This window comes from Lepus europaeus, chromosome 13 (genome assembly GCF_033115175.1).
Source record: "Lepus europaeus isolate LE1 chromosome 13, mLepTim1.pri, whole genome shotgun sequence".
Classification (NCBI taxonomy): Eukaryota; Metazoa; Chordata; class Mammalia; order Lagomorpha; family Leporidae; genus Lepus; species Lepus europaeus.
Genome location: NC_084839.1, coordinates 60,390,624 through 60,411,063, shown reverse-complemented (window position 1 = coordinate 60,411,063; position 20,440 = coordinate 60,390,624). Strand labels below are relative to the sequence as shown.

General features: G+C 40.1%; 1 protein-coding gene across 5 annotated transcripts in view; it reads right to left on the bottom strand.

Annotated features, from left to right (window-relative positions):
- Positions 1-2,393: 2,393 nt before the first annotated feature.
- The window catches only part of AFTPH (aftiphilin), a 71,508-nt gene continuing 53,461 nt past the window's right edge, over positions 2,394-20,440 (bottom strand). For 2 of the 5 annotated variants that reach the window (XM_062209534.1, XM_062209531.1), the window contains 3 exons: positions 16,114-16,174; positions 10,719-10,842; positions 2,394-3,467 (listed from right to left, as the gene is read on the bottom strand). In XM_062209534.1, the coding sequence (XP_062065518.1) occupies positions 3,323-3,467; positions 10,719-10,842; positions 16,114-16,174 (330 nt within the window). In that variant the 3' untranslated portion in view covers positions 2,394-3,322. Of the gene's footprint in view, positions 3,468-10,718; positions 10,843-14,537; positions 14,622-16,113; positions 16,175-20,440 lie in introns of those variants that run through there. The other 3 variants (XM_062209537.1, XM_062209535.1, XM_062209536.1) reach the window with 3 other exon arrangements.

Genomic DNA, 20,440 nt, shown 5'->3' with positions numbered 1-20,440 from the left:
TTGCCCTTGCAGACGTAAAGGACACGAAACTGGTGCTTAAACTGGTTTGTGATGTGGCCACTGGGGCTCCTCCTCCTTGGTTTTCCACTCCGCAGTCCCACAGGGTCTCCCTGGGTGACTGTGGGACAGACACTGGGTGGGTGCTTCTAGGAGCAGCTACACCGGCTTGGAGCTGACGGGCTCCATGTAGCAGCGCTGCCAGGCAGGCAGTTGAGATCCTTACCGCAGCAGCCCCCGCTGCCGCTTCCTGATGAGATAGGAGCCTGCTCTGGTGCAAAGCCGAGTGTTCTCAGCGCTCAGTACTGCAGCGCTGTAACCTGTAATGACCACTATCAGTAAGTGTTAGTAAAACATCAAAACCCACGACGACAAAACGGAGGTCTTCGAGATGAGAACATCCATTCCATGAATCACTGCAGCTCTTCTTTTAAGACTTATTTACTTGAAAGGCAGAGTTTCAGAGGGGCAGAGGCAGAGGGCTACTCTTCAGTCTGTAAGTTCACTCCCCGAATGGCCACAATGACCGGAGCAGGGCCGACCCGAAGCCAGGAGCAGCCCATTTTTAACAGGTTCTTGCATTTTCTAAAGTGACCCTTCCTTCAGTGACTGCCTCTTGAATACACTAGGACTCCAAGAGCCTTAAAGGGTTTTCCGATGCTGTGCTCTGGTTACTGTTTACTGACTGTCCAAACCCAGGGCAAGTTTCCTACATTCATTACTTAATAACTAGACCTGGGGCTGGTGCTGTGGCACTGTGGGTAAAGTTGCCCCTGCAGTGCTACCATACGGGTGCTGGTTCAAGTCCCGGCTGCTCCACTTCTGATCCAGCTCCCTCCTAATATGCCTGGGAAAACAGCAGAAGATGGCCCAAGTCTTTGGGCCCCTGCTCCTGTGTGGGAGATCAGGAGGAAGCTCCTGGCTCCTGGTTTAGGCCTGGCCCATCCATGGCTGCTGTGGGCCATTTGGGGAGTGAACCAGCAGATGGGAGACCTCTCTCTGCCTCTCTAACTCTGCCTTTCAGATAAATAATAAATCTTAAAAAAAAAAAAAAAAACCCACAAACCTGACACTAGTCCACTAGTCCTATGGGGGTGTAGATAGTATAGTATCATTCTTTTTAGAAATAATATTAAGGGGCAGAAAAGTAAACTTTTCCCAGCAACACAGCCAGTAAGTGGTTTTATTACAATTTTCTTCCTTCCATTCAGAAAATTTGCTAGACAACACTGGAAACTTGTTAACTATTCTAAAGGAAAGCTTTCTCAGAAAAAGACAAAAACAGCGTTGCTCCAGGCCATACTCTTGTTACATCCAGGCAAGGTAGGTGGTCCGATGGCCCATGCAGTAGCCTGGCGCCTCCATACATGCTGGCGATGTTAGCCTGCTGCTGGGGTGCTCCCCCGGTGTGGGTGGCAGCTGCTTGTCAGGCTGAAGCCTATCCCGTGGGACATGTCACACAGCTTTCTTTTTGAGAGGCATGGAGGTCCCATCTCCAGATACCTGTATGGCTCACGGCTGCAGTTGAAGCCAGGAACTAAAAACTCAGTCCAGGTCTCCTATGTGGGTTGCAGGGACCCAACTATTAGAGGGTGCACACTAGGAGCAGGGTTAGGACCCAAACCAGGCACTGATAGGGCATGTGGGCATCCCAACCAGTAGCTTAATTGCTAGGTCAATCACTCAGCCTAGTCATGTGACTTTTCACAAGAGTATCTAATACCATTCAAAAACACCTTTAGAAGTTTCTGCTCATCTGAATTTCATGCATGTACATATACATTTGAAAGGCTTATTTATTTAAAAAGCAGAGTAACAGGCATCTCCCACCCATTGGTTCACTCACCAAATGGCTGCAACAGCCAGCTCTGGGCCAGGTCGAAACACTATGGACCAGGAACTCCATCCTGGATTCTACATGGATGGTAGCGGCCTCAGCACTTGGGCCATCTTTCTCTGCCTTCCCAGGCACATTAACAGAAAGCTGGATCAGAAGTGGAGCAGCCAGGGCTGGAACTGGTGCTCTGCCATGAGATTCTGGCAACACAGGAGGCTTAACTCACTGTGTATACTGGCCCCCTTCTATGTAGTTTCTTAGAAAAAAACTCCCTACTTAACTTGGTTAACATTCTGATGAAGATATGTTACAATGAATTATGGGAATTTGTTTAAAAATGTTATTCATTACGTATCTGAATTTTATGTGGCAACCTTAGGCTTTTTTCTTTTGGGAATTTCTCTAGATTCTAAATGTTCGTGGTTTCAACAAGGTAGATGCCCTAGCAATCATTTCCCTTGGATGAAAATACATTGGATGTGAACGTTATTCAGTATTAAACTCATGACATTCTCAAATACCAAAATACAAAGACACAAAGACACAAAGCTATGTTTCTTTTAAATTTTATTTTTGTGTAAGCTAAAAGGAAATTTACACACTGAAATCTCAAAAGACCTTGGGCATGCACATTAACCTTGGTAGAGGTTCTTCTACATGTCTCTCTTTTTTTCCATAGGAATTTCCCCAAACATTTAAAACCCATAGTTTTTACTGTATTTACAGCCTAAACCATAGCAATCTATGATTATGTCATTTTACACTGTGCAAAATCCTCAAAAAATAGTGGTACAATAGAACAAAAAAATCAGCAACAAGTAAGTTTCATTGTAAGACATTCATATAATTTGGTCCTTCTCCAGATCAAGCTGATTGGAAAGACAATCCTGTTAAACCCCTCCGGTCAGCTTCTGCCGATGCCACACCCTTAACAGCAGTTGATGAAGGACCTTGCAAAAGGTCAAACAATAAGGCAGACTGACAAGGGTAGAAAAGAGCCCAATCGCAAAGAAACCCATCACACGCAAAATTAAAAGGAGAAAAAATTTAAACAGACTTTGGAGCACACTGATAGCAAAATTCAAACATGAGACAGGAAAACTTAAGAGGACATTCAATGCAATCTGAGAAGACCGAAGGGGATTTCACAAACAATGGAGATGGGAGTTTTTAATTTTTTTTTATTTCAAAAGTTTTTTAAGAAGGACACCACCAGTGTATTTCACAAAGACATAAATGTGTACACCCCAGCAACACAAAAAGAATAAATCTTCAAAAATGTTCACCCCAATTATTTACATTTTTTCTAATATAAATTTAGGACTTCAGTATGTAAATAAATATACATTACTATGTATACCTTTCTAGTGCGGCTTACCACCAAATCGGCTGAACTTGAATGTCTTTAATTAGAGCAAGGATGCTTTAAGGTAGGGAGGGGCTGGAGGAAAGGAAAAGCAACTGCAACTCTGCAGTTCCCATCAGCTCTCAGTCTGCCTTGTCCTGGGAGCTCGTGGAAGGCGTCAGTGTGGCTGGGAACATCAACACCTTGGCATGCATGAACGTTAAGTCGGGAAGGCTGGCGATCACCTGGATGGCTTCTTCACTCAAGTGCTCTTCTCTTTTCGGTTTCCTATTGACAAATGGAGAAAAGATCCGTGTGTTAGCATGACTCTGTGGTAGGTCAGATGGGAGAAAATCCCTGCTAGCGACCATAGGCGGTTAGCTCTGTGGGGACTTGAATCCGCTCCTCTGCTGGTTCCTGATCCTGGTGATGCCTGTATGTCGCTGGCTGCCTGTGCTAGATGGCAGACCTCATGAAGAGTGACAGTCTGTTTCTGTATGCTCATTAGGCTAGGCATGTACCCACAGATATAGCTCATTGCTCTGTGAAAGGCCAGAAGCATCATCCAGGCATAAGAAGAAAGATAAGGCTGGTGTCCTCGTCCCACTCTGTCGAAGATTTCCCCACCCCGGCCCTCTGAAACTACCGAAGTCGCCACAACCTACAACGGGTCTGGCACAAGACCTGCAATTTTAATCTCAGGCTGGCTTTATCCCCAACGGGGAATTCCTGGAGAGAGCATTTAGCTCAAAACACCCACTCTGAGCCCCACTTTGATGCAAAAAGGAAGTCCCAAGGCAGGCCGATGAGGGTTGGCTGCTAGTGCCGAGGTGCCATCAGGTAGGGATGGACCCAGGAAAGGGAACTCTCTAATCCTACAGCTTTGTAGTTGACTTATTGTGATACTAGACCCCAGTATGAGAAGTGAAATCTGGGAGTAGCATGGGTAGTAAAAACAACGGCAAAACCCTGGTGACCCAGGCCTTCTCAGTAGGTGAGCTGTAGATAACGCCAAGTGAGCCTCAAGTGTGGCTCCACTTGAGCACGTGATTAAAATTCACACTGTATTCTCTGCTATTCAATACACTGAAGGGGTAGTTGCAGCCACATAGCTAATTAAATCAACACCACAGAGAATTTTAAATTAAATTGCCCCAATCTTTTTTACAGTAAAGGATAGTTGGCACTCTGTTAGGTGTGACACAAATTATTTCTTCCCTCTACGTATTTTCTTAGGATAGGGAGTGGGAAGGAAGGATAGATGCATGCCTTTACTTAATAGCAAGACTCTGCTGTTACCACTTTTGAATCCAAGCTGAAATACTCTGTAGGATGAATGAAAAACCCAACAACAGACTAGGGCCTGAGTTTTTCAGCAGGCAAACAGCTTCAAACTCTCAGCAGGTCAAACAATACTGAACTTGGTTCTAGAGTTTCTTAGAAGACTGGCAAAGCAGGGCTGGCGCCGTGGCTCACTTGGCTAATCCTCCACCTGCGGCGCCGGCATCCCATATGGGTGCCCAGTTCTAGTCCCGGTAGCTCTTCCAGTCCAGCGCTCTCTGCGGTGGCCAGGGAGGGCAGTGGAGGAGGGCCCAAGTGCTTGGGCCCTGCACCCACATGGGAAGACCAGGAAGAAGCACCTGGCTCCTGGCTTTGGATCGGCACAGCACCAGCCGTAGCAGCCATTTGGGGAGTGAACCAACGGAAGGAAGACTTTTCTGTCTCTATCTGTAACTCTACCTGTCAAAAAAAGACTGGCAAAGCAATCTAACTTTTTTTTTTTTTCTAAAGATTTATTTAATTGAAAAGTAGAGTTAAGGATCGACAGATCTTCCATCTGCTGGTTCACTCCCAAGATGGCTGCAACAGCCAGGGCTGGGCTAGACCAGAGCCAGGAGCTTCTTCCAGATTTCCCACTTGAATGCAGGGATCCAAGCATTTGGTTCATCTGCTGCTGATCCGAAGCCAAGAGCCAGGTGCCGCCTCCTGGTCTCCCATGTGGGTGCAGGGCCCAAAGACCTGGGCCATCCTCCCCTGCACTCCCGGGCCACATCAGAGAGCTGGACTGGAAGAGGAGCAGCCGGGACAGAACTGGCGCCCCAACCTGGACTAGAACCCGGGGTGCCGGTGCCGCAGGTGGAGGATTAGCCTAGTGAGCCTCGGTGCCGGCATGGACTGGCGTTTTATCACACAAGTGTTATTGCACAGAAAACAAAGGATGGAGAAGACAAGCAAGGGTAAAAGGCACTGAAGAGCCCTAATAGCCAGGTACAGCAGGCCTGGACTGAATACTGATTTGCACGAAGCATAGAGAAAGGCTATTACTGGAGAAATCTGAACACAGCCTAGAAATGAAATAACTTGCTTAAATGGACAGATGGAAGCCACTAACCAAAGTAGTTAACTTTGCTTCAGTATGGACTATAAAGTCTGTTTACAAATGGAGTGGGAGCTTCAAAAGGTTTATGGAAAATGCTTATAATGAAAAAAGCATGAATGAATTTCAAAGTTTTTTTGCACCAAAATTCATCCTACCTCGCTATAACATGTCTGAACAGGAGCTAGTTTGAGGCACTGAAAAGAATAAGGCATTAGAATGAAGAGTCCCTAAGGGCAACACGAATTCTGCTAAAAAGCAAGAACATCAAATTTCAGTGAAGCTTGGGCATAAGCAGGGTGAAATCACTGATGTCTTATAAAAAGTTGAGGGGACAATGCCTGAGAGAAAGCAGTTGAGAAATGGGTGACTTCAAAAAGGGATGAGGCGATGTTGAAGACAGCCCCTCCACTTGCTCGTGCCCTAGAGCTCCGCAGGGCAGGCATCTGGTGCAGCAGCTTTGATGCCACAGAGGATGCCTGCATCTCAACCATGCGCCCGGGACTGAGACCCGCTCTGACTTCGCTTCCAGCCAGTGTGTTCCCTGGAAGGAAGTGGGTAATGGCTCAAGTGGTTGGGCTCCTGCCACCCAGGTGGGAAACCCAGATTGAATTCTGGGTTCCTGCTTCAGCCGGGCCAAAGCTCAGCTGTTACAGGCATTTGGGTAGTGAACCAGTGAGCGGAAGCTTGCTCTGCCTTTCAATTGTAAATTTTTTTTTTGGAAAAAAGAAAAAAAGGTCTGACAATCAACAAAAATATCAGCCAACTCAATGGGTTTAGCTTACACAATTCTGACTGAAAAACTAATGTGGAGCAAACTTTCTACTGGGTGGGTACTAGAACCTTATGTCCAGACCAAAGATGTCAATGAAAAACTTAAACAAGTGGGATCAATTTTCTGAGCATTTCTTGGAAGGATTTTAAGATGAAACATGGCTTTACCAGTATGATCCTGAAGACACAGCACAAAGAGCAAGGGTTAGAGAGCGGTGGCAGTGGTCTAGTCACGGCAAAAGTGGACCAGTCAAGAGCCAAGCTTACATAACATTTCTCTTGGAGGGATGCTTAATGCATTTTGCTTGACTTTCTAGAGGGCCAAAGAACAACATCTGCTCATCAGGACAGTATTGTGAGAAAGACGGCCAGGCTGTGGCAGCAGAGGCCCTGGGAAAGCGTCACCAGAGTCCTCCACCGTGATGGCGCTCCTGCTCATTCCTCTGATCACACAGGGACACTTCGGTGAGAGTTCTGATGGGAAATCATTAGGCGTCCGTCTTACAGCCTCGCTTTAACTCCTGACGACTTCTGTTTTCTCATCTTAAATGTCTAAAGGGCATTCACCTTTCTTCAGGTAATCATGTAAATGGCCACGCTGACATGGTTAAATTCCTAGCACCTCTTTTTGGTGGGAAAACGAGTATGATGAAAAATGTATGCATAGATCTCAATTTTTTTAAAATCAAAATTCATCCCATTTTCCACGAACTTTCTGAATCACTTTCATGGTGATCTGAATGGTAATACACTTTGTATTTTCTAACCACCTACAATAGAGATTTGCTGTTTCTGTAATGATAGAAATTACTGTAAACAGTAATAAAACCGATCCCTGATGGCCTTCCCCACTTGTGGAGTACAGTTGGGGTACAGGAAAGCAGAGCAAGGAGGAACTCTTAGCTGAGTAGAGTTAGTAAAAATTATTGTGGACTTTTTTGCAACTGCTTTATTTCAGAGGCATTACTTGATGGCAGTATGAAATTGTATTTTAAAAGTTTACACTTTGTGCATTTATCTGTAGTCACTGGGCAATGATGTCACATTATGAGGAACATTTGTAAAAGAAGTAATATCACAGCTTTTTCAAAGACTTAATTTTATAAAAATATAAAAATTAACTAAAACTTATGCAAAAACCTATTTATAAATCTACCTGACCTTGAATTTGGGTATGGTTTCTTAGATCTGAGACCTAAAGCCCAAGCAACAACAAAAAAAACTGACTGGATTTCATCAAAACTAAAAACATGTGTGCTTCAAAGGATACTGTCAACAAAGTGAAAAAAACTCACAGGATGAGAAGTATTTGCAATTCACACATCTGACAAAGGTCTACCATCCTTGCAACTGAACAATAAAGACAAATTATCCAAAGCAAAGGATCTGAACGTTTTCCCAAAGATAAATAAATGGTCAATAAGCAGATAAAAAGTTTATCAACATTAGCCACCAGAAAAATGCAAATCAAAATGTGATAGCCACCACCCAAGTCGGATAATAGTAAGTATTGCTAAGAATGTGAAGAAACTGGAATGTGTACGTGTTGGTGGGAATGTAAAATGGTACCATCACTTTGGAAAAACTTGGCAATTCCTCAAAGAGCAAAAACAGTTATCATATGACTCAGCACTTCTACTCCCCAAAGTACTGAAAACATTTGTCCATACAAGGTTAACAGTAAGAGAACAATCCAGATGTTGATCAGCTGATGAATGAATGAATAAAATGTGCTATTTCCACACAAACGACTTATGAAGCAGCCATTCAAAGGAATGAAATACTAATGCATGTTACACCTTAAAACCTGTAAGAGGCCAGACACAAAAAGAAGCAAATTTTAGGATTTCATTTATATGAAATAAACAGAACATGCAAATTGATAGACAAAAAAGCAAATTAGTGGTTGTAGACATGGGTTGAGGAAAGGGAAGTGTAAGATTGGCCTACTAGGTTACATGGTTTCTTTGTGGGGTGATAAGAAAATGAATGATACATTTAAAACGGGTGGCTTTTATGGTATATGAATTATATTTCAAAAAAAAGGCTGAAAAGAAAGATATTCCCTTTGGCAACTGGTCCTTTCTCTTTTATAAACTTCAGTTGGAGATCTGTGGCAACTAACTGCTCACCTGCCAATTTAGATTAGGAAGTAATTTTTCTCCTATTAGGAGAGATAAGCAAGAAGATTGATATATTTTAAAGCTAAAAACCTGCATTTCTTAAAAAAAAAAAAAAGGCAAAACCCTCATAGAAGTTACCTTTGCAACTAATCTACTGGAAGAGAAGAGACTGTGTAGTACGCTCCAACATAGTCAAGGGCACTTAGAAGTGCCAGGCTAGGGGTGAGGGGTGGGAGGTATGGTTTGTGCCTGTCAGACTTGTTCTACCTCAACCACTGTTGAACCCTTCTCTCCTCTGCAGGCCCCGTGTCTGCACTCTATGTTCTGCATTCTGTCAAAAGCTAGGAAGAGTTTGCTGAGCTTTACTTTCTGTAGTTGAAATATCAATGAAATAAGACTTCGAGAAAATGCCAAAATACTGAAAATGCTCTCTGAAATTGTAAATACTACCCACCTGTCTCTCCATATAACAGAGTCACTCATGGAGATGTTTTATAGTATTTTAAGACTTTACTGGGGCCAATGCTGTGGCATAGTAGGTTAAGCCTATGGTGCCAGCATCCCATGTGGGTGCTGGTTTGTGTTCCAGCTGTTCCTGTTCTGATCCGGCTCCCTGCTAAGGTCTGGGAAAGCAGTGGAATATGCCCCAAGTGTTTGGGGACCCTATACTCATGTGGGAGACCCAAAAGAAGCTCCTGGCTTTGGATGGGCCCAGCTCTGGCCCTTGTGGCCATTTGGGGAGTCAACCAATGGATGGAAAACGTCTCTTTCACTCTGCCTCTCAAATATTTTAAAAAAAAATTTAGTACTCGGAAGACTTGCAAGTATTTATACTTTTAGCTATTTTCAAATAATACACATTGCTCAAAACAGAAAACACAGAACTGGCAATGTGTTTTCAATTTTTTAAAAAATATGAAGCTGGACAAGTACTTAATATTAACTATGTAACAGAACTCAACATAATTGCTATAGTTCGACTTCATTCTCAAGTAATACAGAAAAAGGGAAAATGAAAATAACTTCTGAAATGACGGGTTGGAAAAGTTCCCTAGTGCACAGCATGTTTCAAGAATGAGGCAAAAAAATTAGCGGAGCAAATAAGTTAACAATGTGGTTTATAGCTCCTCCTAATGGCACAAAGAATGTATCTGCACCACTGGGTCTTCCCCAGCTGTACTACAGTCGGGTCAGTGACAACTGCAAGGGAAGAAAGGTGAGGAAGAGGTAGGGCTATTCCAGAAAGAGCTGTCCTAAAAACAGCACAGGAAGGCTATTTTTTTAAAGTCAAAATAAAGTAAAAATAGATTGGCAATGGGAGCAATGGAGAGAATCTGGACAGATAAGGATGTGCAAGCTACAACTCCATCTGGGTAAAATCAGGATATCTCCAAGTATAATACTAGCAGTAAATATGTGCTGAATCAATACAAGCACATGATAAAGCACAGCGTAGACTATCACACTAGACATTCAAGACAAGTATTATTGAGAAAATTGTTTTTTGGATGTATTTCTATGGAAAAATTGGTAAGTTTGAATTAGCATGTAAGTAGAATGTATTTATTCAGGAGAAAGGTATCACAATCTTCCCAAGTGAGTAACAGATACTGCACTTTAAAACGCTGATGAGTCATAGATTTGGGGTGGCAGAGTCGGCATGCTAACCAACTAGTATCTGCTCTTGTACTCATGATTTCCTGGTTCATAATGATGACCTTTTGATTAGGAAATGGCTATTCTATGGCTAGCATGTCAAAGCAATGAACTATTCGATTGTTTAGGGTTCAGGAAACTTTTAGTTAAGTTACTAAAGATGAAGCCCAAGTGACATTCCTTGTCTTGCTCTGGTTCCAACACTGGGAGATAACTGCTTTTTTAAAAGGCATGCCCCCAAATGGACCCCCAGAAAGCTTGCTAAAAGGAAAGGCTTCATGTCCCAACTCAGAAGTGTATATTACTGAAAATCATAAACAAAAAAGGCTATGTTCTCTTAGTATAAAATAAGTTCCCAAAGATCTCTCAGTAATTATTAAGGGAAAGGGGCAGTATCTCCACAGTGGCTTTGTGATCTCAATACTTAATCAGAATTATTTCTCTAGAGTGGGGGAGAAAGAAAAATCGTATCTGTCAGCCCTTTCCAGTCTGTTATGAAATAAATCTATCTAATAAAGTTCATAATTAACATAACTGAATACTATTTTCTAGGCTTAGGCATCTACTGGTCTTTAATAATTACAAAGAATTTTAACACTAGTTGTTTACCTGGTAGATGTGCTTGTCTTCTCTACTGTAGACATGAGTCTTGCAAATGCATCAGTCACTTTGAGGCTTGAGGTGGCAATTTCCAGCTTAGAAGTTGTTAACTCAAACAACTCTGGATCCACACCTTATAGTATAAAATGATAGTCAGTGATGGCAAGCTGCAATGGGTGACTCAATTAGCCACAATCCAAGATGCAAAAGGCAATCTTCTGTAAACATCTGAGTCTTTCACAAGCACAACACATCTTTAGAAAACTGTATCTTTGCATTTACTTTTTAACTTATAAATATTCCACTTTTTGGAGTTCTTATGAAACAGCAAAATGCTTTCAAAATTCTACATTGGAATAAATATATCCTGAATTTAGCTAACCATTTATGTCACCGATGCCACCCAAATACTTGTAAAATTCCTATGTGGTATAGACAATTCCCATAATTTTGGATTAGTTTGTGCTATTAAAGTTATTATTAGTGTTTTGTAAATGGAATGCACATGACTTGTTGTCTGACATCTCTAACTAGTAAAATGATTGATTAGCCTCATTTTTTAAAGCCCTCTTCTCTTCTACCACTTCCTTGACAATTTTCTCTCCGTGCTTTACTTCCACAACAGATATGGAAGCCAACACAAGCATCATGTTTTAAATATGGTGAGTGATTTGGTTACTTTAAATACACTGTGACTATGTAAGAAATTACCACTAAAGATAAACATAAACCACACTGTTCTCTCTTCAGTAAGAAATGGAGAGGGTAAAATATTTTCAGAAACCGAAAGCTCTACTTTTGGACAAAATGAAAATTCTTACGTCCAGGGTAAATTATATTTCCAGTCTCATAACTGAGTCTTATAGGAAATTCTTGAAGTAATTCAAAAGGAAGCTGAGTTATGAGGGTTGGACATCTATAAAGAAAATTTTTCCCCACCTGAGTTAGTTCACTGCAATATAGTTTTTAAAAACTGTTCATGTGGATTTTACTTAAATAACAGTGATGACAATTAATAGTTAAAAATCTTAAACTCAAGTTAATCTTTGAATATAGATAGATTTAAAAAGTCTTAAATGCTGTATTCTCCTTGGTACCAGAATACTTGAGAAAAAAAAGTCAGTAGTTTTAAGGTGTAACAGAAAAGATGACTGTAAGGAAGACTGTTTTATAGCTTCCTCAAGTTTTACTTATTTCTTTTAAGAGCATGTAAGCTTAGCAGATAATTAACTGCCTTCTATCAACTAACTTTGCAGATTGTCAGCAAATATAAATATAGATCTCAGATGTTTACAGAAATAAAACGAGCAAAAGCAGCTTCCACAGTTACCAAGTCCAACAAGGGAGGAAGGCTATAGAAAATGTATGTTGACTCTCCCAAGTTCTGAATATTTCATTAAGGTATAGTTTCAAAGCACACATAAGACTTTTCTTTTTCTATGATAAGTTTATGAGATGCAATTAAAATTGTAGATGACTGAAAAGGGATCAAATGAACCCAAAGTACTTTCCTCCTCCAAGTTAAAGGTAAGATTCCAAGCAACCACAAAATTTAAGTTGATGTCTAATGTACACTGCAGAATACACTGCATTCTGCCTGTTAATGGGAAAATGCTAGTACAAACGTAATGGGTCTATAAAATAATGGCCACTTGGCTGTCACAAAGTACAGTGGTAGATTAAAAGTAAAAAACAAAAACACAAAACGAAAAAAGACAACAAAAAAACCCAAGCCCAAAACCACCACCACCACACCAAAAAGAGCAACAAAAACCACATCATTAAATAAAAAAAAAAGATAGTGGCTTACTATACACCAATAATTGGAGAGTAATTTTTAATAGTTTTTTTTTTTTTTAAACAGAACCTTAATGAGGCATAGTTCAGTTACATAACTAAAGCTAGCCAACCAAGTTCTATGCCAACCTCCTAAGTCTCACACACAAAATAACTGCAAGCTAGGACAAAATGACTTTCCCAGAAACAAGTCAGGAAAAAGTGCAAGCAAGTGGTGAAATGGAATACTAAGGAAAGTGTTGATACCTGTAGCTTGATGATAAGTTGTAACAAAACCCATAGCAATAAAAAGAAGCCAAAGCAAATTTATCAATTAAATTTACATAGCAGCTAGAGCATATTAAAGAAAATAAACAAAAATATTTAAAAAGTTTCAAACTAATGAGGACTGCATTTGACCATGCTAATGTCACTTCCATTACAGTTCTGAGCTTCTGAAACCATTTGCTGTGGCAGTAACTGGGTAAGCTGAGCCTGATTATCAGGTCATTTCTGTATTTCTTTATATAGCCAGGTTATTTGTGCTCCTATAGATGGTTTTTAAATGAGCTTGAAATGTAAAAAAATTAAGCCAGGATTTTAAGCACCAAGAAGAAAAACAGCGACTTCATGTAAATTATTTAGTCCATGACAAAACAAAGCTGAAAGCAAATTTTAAATGGGAATCTGATGATTAATTCTTAGGGATACAGAGATAAGGAAAGTGACACACAAGTTTTTGGTTTCCCCCCACCCCACATTAAATTTCATGAAATGAAAGACAACTAATTAGCACACCCAGGTCATTCCTTGGATCAAAATGATATTTACTGTTTACTTAAATTACTTCTAAATCTGTTTGAAGTCAAAACCAGATTATTTGTTCATATGCTTATTAAATCTTGAAAACAATGAAAATGCTACCCAGGGGCTTAGTATACCAAATGGACTTAGAACTTTTTGTGGAAGGGCCAGGTTTCCATAACCAGATCTCGGACAAGGGCATCAGGGGTCCTGGGTTCACCCTTAGCTGACTGTTTAGTCTTTCTCATATCCCACCACTGCTCCTGAGCACTCATAAGTGGGTAGCAGGGTTATCTAGTGATACAGGACAAAACCAGCAAATTCTCAGGAACCAGACTGGCTGTGAAACTGGCCACTAGTGGGCACTGAAAGGGATCTTGGCTTTGCATTCTGGGCATCAGCATCTGCACAACACCCCAACAAGTGTCTGGCAATCGAGGGGTATGATCACCAGATCACAAGTTGGGGACGAAAAGGACTCATTAAAATCATACTAAATAAAATATAAACATAAAAATGCCATTATAATTTTAATCTTTTATTCAGTTTGAAAGTGACAAAATACATTAGTCCTTTGGTCAATGAACTTTTTCAGGGCTAAACATTAATTTAACAGGCACTCCGGTAAGTTTAAATTCTAGCTTTTAGTATTTCATAGCAACTATTTTCTATTAACTTCTGTTAACATTTTTTTCCTCCATCAAAAACAGTATACTTACTTCTTAAGAGCTACATAAAAACAGTAATAGTTCTATGTGAGACTATGTGCTGGACTCCAGTATTTTGGAACCTAATATTCAGCAGCACTAATAATTAATTGAATGCTAGCACTTGTAAATGTCATACTATTACAGGTACTACGATGTAAAGTTATTGTTGTATACTAAAATATTTTATCTCTAAACTTGTATCTTTTTCAAACAGCTTTATAGAATATACCTTTAAAAATGAGCATATAAAATCTCACATTTTCCACTAGGGGTGGGGCATGGAAACCCTGTGTTTACTGTCTAATGACATTAGGGCTGTTTTTATTCCTAAAAACTACTTTCAGCTTTGAATATTACACTTCAAGTTTTTCTTAAAACATTTGTTGAAGTCCAATACTAGAAAATAAGAGATAAAAGAAATGTATTAAAAAGACAGAGAGAATGCAATCTACTGGTTTCCTTGTTTATAGGAAAGTCAAGTGATGTGGTCATGCTTTTAGTAAATCCACTAGAATTGTGGTTTTAACACTTGGCTGACCTGGGATTGTGGTGCTGCTGCTAGAGCTACTGTCATCCACGGGCCCAAAGAAATCAAGGTTCAGAAGAGTGGAACCTCCACTAGCTTGAAATTCAGTGACCGTGTTGGTAGGCAGCCACACAGAAGGTAAGCCAGGGGAGGAGGGGTGATGTGTAAAAAGGGGTAAGACACACACTTGAACATGCAGGTTATAATTAGTAGTCATTACACATTTTAAAAATCAACATTAAAACAATGTGTACAGTATTAGTTTTTCATTACTAAGGACATTTCTAAAGTAACAATTTAATTCAATGTACATATTCTCATGTACAACGTAAAGAATATAACACTTAGTAAGGTTTTCGTTAGTTCAGTTCTTTCGATCAAAACTGGAAACGCTATCAGAAAGACCAGAGGGAAAGTATACCCGTTAAAGGGAAACAATACTTTAATCAACCCAACATTCAATCACTGTACATGCCCAAATCAATCTTTCATGTTAGTAATGTTGCTTTCTAATGACTTTTTTTTCTTAAAACAACAAAGTTGTCAGTTTCAGGACACGCACCAATACGTCAGCTTAGTTTAAAACATAAGGAATGTCATAACTGCCCTACCCTGATGTGCAACCTCAAGCTGTACTGTTCCCCTTTAACTCTGAAACAGTAATCAGAAAAAGTATACATTTTTTAAAGAAACTGTTAATCAAAACAAGATGATTTGACTAAAGACACCAGACAACAGCAAAAGGTGCATCCAGGCTTTCCTTCAGCATAGTTTTTCAAACAGATGCTTTCCGTGTACCCCAGTACCTCTACTATAAGGCAAAGCTGACAGAGGGTTTCAGACCATGGCAGTAACAACTGCATTTAGACTATGACATGTATTTTAGACAATGGCTCAAACAACTTAAGCACAAGGAGTGAGAGCAATCGTCTCAGGGTCTATTTAAAACTCTTGATGTCAACACTAGAAACTAGTATTAAAGACCCCCCAAGTTACTAGAATGTTAATTCTTTTTCAGGATTTTCTCTTAAAGCCATTAAGTAAAATCGGTTATTTCTAGAACTGCCTACTAGCATTTGGAGATCGTTTTAGAAAAACATCAAGAAAATGATTTCTCCATTTGCATGTAAGTTATGCTATACAATATTTTAGGTCAGTACATAGGGATCTATCTGCACATTGTTTTTGGCTAAATAATTGTGCTTTGAAGCAGCCTCTAGCCATAAGACTCTGCATCCAAGAAAATTCCAAAAATTAAACTTACAGGAAAAAATTCAAGTAAACTGGTCCTAGCTAAAATATCATTTAAACTACCCAGATATTTGTCAAAAATAAGTCAAAAATCAGCTTAAGATAAACCAAAACTTTACCTAGATACCACTACCTGTCTCTGGACATTAATAATGATAGTAACGGCTGGTTTCTTGAGCATTGCTATTCAGAAAGAAAGCCTGAATTTCCAAAGGTAAGAGTAGGAAGTTATGTTCAAACAAAAAAAGAAAAAGAAATCAGCAGAGAGAAGTTTGTCTGAACTTGGTAGCTTTCTTAACTCTAGCTCTGGTGCTAGAGGCTCTACGGAGAGACGTACCATCTAAAGGGTTAGTAAGGCCACTGCTACTCCAGTCAAACTGGACGGGTGGTAGAGACTCCTAGAGTTGAAAACCAAAAAATCAAAATTAATCAGTACAGGTTGTAGCAATGTAAAGACTGCTTAAAAGAAAACTATTATACAAGACCATTAGGCAACAAGTACCTAAAGACAAAACTGGGATAATTCACAATTTCAGAAGTTTCACCTGCAAATATTAACACAAACTGAAATTGCAAATTTACAAAACAGCATAGTTTATTGACATTTAAAAAAAATATAATTCCTTTATATTTTCAAACAAATGCATGGACTGAATACGTATTAAGATCTTGATCTACTCTCAAACCATGACTTATATATCAACTGCTGGCTTGATTCCAGTAAAAATGAAATATTTTAAAACATTGACTTTTTGCTAAAGAGGGATTAAATTTATTTTAAAGGACTAGCCATTTACAATTTAACAGATAAAAATGTAATTAAGAAGGGTCCCATGTTCAAAGAGAGATCTAGGTTATTCAAGACAATACTAAATAACTAGTTGTATGACCTTGTATAGTTCAGTTAGTTCAGCTGGTTGTCATACATAAAATGAGAAGTTCTAAGATTTCTCATTCTGTATAATTTTCCAAATTCTGAGCCTATTAAATGGCGCCTACATTGTTGATTTCAATCAATTTTTAAAACAATATAAAGGATATTCAAAACTGACTTGTCTATTCTAGGCTTTAAATTTCACTACTGCCAAATATAAAGATAAAGCAAACAGTAAATATAAGATGGGATACAATACAAAAATATTTGAGTATGTACTTTAAGAATAGTCTTAGAAAACTAATTTATCTAAACTGTTTAGGGGTTCTAGTTGACATAACTTACTGAAATGACCTGTTGTACACTTTTAATACCAATGTGTCATTTTTTTCTTTGTATTGCTTATCACTATGCTTTAGTGTAAGACAGGCACTAGTAAAATCTTGTTCACGAGGGTTTTTTGTTTTGTTTTTTCTTGGAGGTAAAGACACTGTTCCTTCTAGGAGAAGAACATGGAAATCTAATCCCATTATATAAAACATCTGCCTTGATAACTGGGACAGCAATGATAGATGAAGTAACACAAGTATTTAGTTTCTAAATCTCAGGTGTAAACTGGTGGTTGAGGGTGGGAGGTATAAACCAAGTAAAACGCTAACATCAATGGCGGTCAGGGATAAGGGAAGGTTGCGGTCGGGAAGTGGGACTATAAAGGGAGCTCCCTGTGGTGTTAATGTTGGTTACATGAAACTACCTACGGGACAAAATGATAGTGAACTATACACACACGTTATATCAGTGTCATATTCCTGGTTTTCAGATTATACTATGTCACATGCAAATGCAGAGGAAACTGGTTAAGGGTATAAGAGACGACTATGCACTATCTATGCTTATTTCAAATACAAATTAAAAAAAAATATTGCTGGTGAAAATCTACTTTGTACATTAACTACAAAACTAACAGAAAACTTAGCAAAGATTTTCTTCAGTTAATCTGAAAAACAAAAAGCTCTGGCCGGTGCCGCGGCTCGCTAGGCTAATCCTCCACCTTGCGGCGCCGGCACACCGGGTTCTAGTCCCGGTCGGGGCACTGATCCTGTCCCGGTTGCCCCTCTTCCAGGCCAGCTCTCTGCTGTGGCCAGGGAGTGCAGAGGAGGATGGCCCAAGTGCTTGGGCCCTGCACCCCATGGGAGACCAGGAGAAGCACCTGGCTCCTGCCATCGGATCAGCGCGGTGCGCCGGCCGCAGCGGCCATTGGAGGGTGAACCAACAGCAAAGGAAGACCTTTCTCTCTGTCTCTCTCTCACTGTCCACTCTGCCTGTCAAAAAAAAAAAAAAAAAAAAAAAAAAGCTCTAAGCATTCCAGCAGCGATACTTCGTCATATTCAACAATGAATGGATGGAGAAAAGCTAAGTTTATGCAGTAACAGAATTTCTGGGTAAATGAACAACCTCTTTCATTAATACACTTTATCTAAATGATGTCAAGTAGCAAGGTGCTCAAACACTGAAGTGATTTGCTGGAATTTTAGCTTTTCATGCAGGAGTATGGCATTTTGAAGACAAAGCCAAATAGTAATAATGAAGTGCTAAACACAACTGGAAATGCAAAACATAAAGAACAAAAAAGAAAGAAAAGAAAATCCTTAAAGCAAAAGGGCTAATGATATGACAACTCAGAGAAAACACTTTAAATACCTGGATTCTAGTCCTAGCTCTCCTACTCATATATAATTTTGGGTAAATCACTCAGCCTTTCCAAGGATGTTTCCTTTTTTGTAAAAAGAAGCACAGTACTAGATAATCATTTTTCCTTCTAGCTCTAAGATTGTTCCACAAGTAAGACATCAAGTAGCCTGAGAAAGTTGGTAGTGTTGGCTAGTTTGATAACTGCTAATCAGAGTTGACTATATTCGGCAGTGAAAAATGTACAGTTAAAGCACTGAGCTTTCTAAGAGGGGAACTCAGTGTGGCACTTCAGTTGACTTTTTTTTAAGTTTCATTATTTTCTGTCCTTAAGCTGTCTTTTCAGGTAAAAATGTCTTAGAAGAAAACATACCATTATTACGTTATTGAAGTCTTTAATAAGAGATGCAATGGTTACAAGACTGATGAGCACAAGCCAGTTTGGATGAAGCACCAAAACTGGGGTTGAAGGAAAGCATGCAGTCATTAAGGAAACTGTTCAAGAAGTTACTACTAATGATGTCCAAGGTATATTTTTCCGGGGCGGGGGGGGGGGGGTAGCGGGAGGGGGGGCTGCGGTGTAAAAAAGTGCTTGAACAGGTCTTTGCTAATACAATTTACTAAGCATCTAGCACTAAAGGTTGTGGCTGTTTTATTTTAAACAAGATCAGGGGCTGCCGCTGTGGCAGAGTGGGCTAGGCCTCTGCCTGTGGTGCCAGCATCCCATGTGGGAGACCTGGAAGAAGCTCCTGGCTTCGGATCAGGCCAACTCCAGCCGTTGCGCCCATCTGTGTAGAGCCAGTAGATGGAAGACTTCTCTATCTCTCCCTCTCTCTGGGATGATACGGTTCCAAGATGGATGTCAGGCATCTTAGCACAAAATTTGAAAATAACACATTTTTTATTAGGTCAACCGGAAACTCTTAAGCCCATAATCAAGTAAGAAAGAGGATAAACTACATATAACTACAAGGCACTAATCACATGCTGGACAAGAGACTGCATATATGTGAGTATCCTATAAGAATAGATGGCCCTCTGGCATAGCAGCCATCTTCACATGTACTATATGAAGTTTGCACAATGTTGAAATCTCAGAACTCTTCCCATTTGTCAAGCAAAACATGACTGTATATAATAAGATCAAATCAACTAGGGGAAAAAGTGACAGGCAAAAGCTAACTGATAACAAATTTATAGGGTTGTAAGATCTGGAAATAGCTGGATGGAGGAGAAAGAGGAAGAACATAGCAACAAATGGTCTCAATAAGCTCTGTTTTCAGTAAATGTACTTAGTAGCTACTCCAAACACTCTAGGACTAAGAATGTTGATTGAGGAAAAGGTGCAAATGCGCCATGGGAGAGGTAATTTTGGAACTGGCATAGATAAAGCAGGCTTAAGAGAGTACTTGGTATCAGAGGATTATATCAGGAAAACAAAAGGAACATAATTATACAAATTTTACCTCCTGAAACATTTTGTCCACACCACCTTGTCTGCTGCCAACCATCAAGGAGGCTCAGTGCCCATGATAAGCTGGCTTCACAGTAATGTTCATGCTGTGCCCAGTAGAAAATACAGTGCTGCATGGCAGCAACCCTAGATGTTTCTTAAAATACACCTGATAGGGCCTATGCTTTACATATTTTCTAAAGGATGTTCTTCAGATGGTTCCTACAGCAAAAGCTCTTGTGACCAAGTAAAGTTGAGAAACGAATTAAAATTAGGATTCTTTACTGCTGGACTCTACAGAGTCCTCAGCGTGTCTTGTGAATCTCCAAGGGTATACAGGAGGGTATGACATTTCCCAACCTTAACTTGACTCTGAAATCCTTCTTTAGTGGACCACTTACAGAGATTAGTGTTCAATGGAACATAAATTTTGGGAAAGGAAGGCTCCCAAACATTTTGGTGTTGAGCAACAGGGCCAATGTTGTGGCATAGCAGGTTAAGCCTCTGTGACGCCAGCATCCCATAGGGTGCTGGTTTGAGACCTGGCTGTTCCACTTCTAATCCAGCTCCCTGCTGATATGCCTGGGAAAGCAATGGAAGATGGCCCGAGTGCTTGGGCCCCTGTACCCACAAAGGAGACCTAGCTCA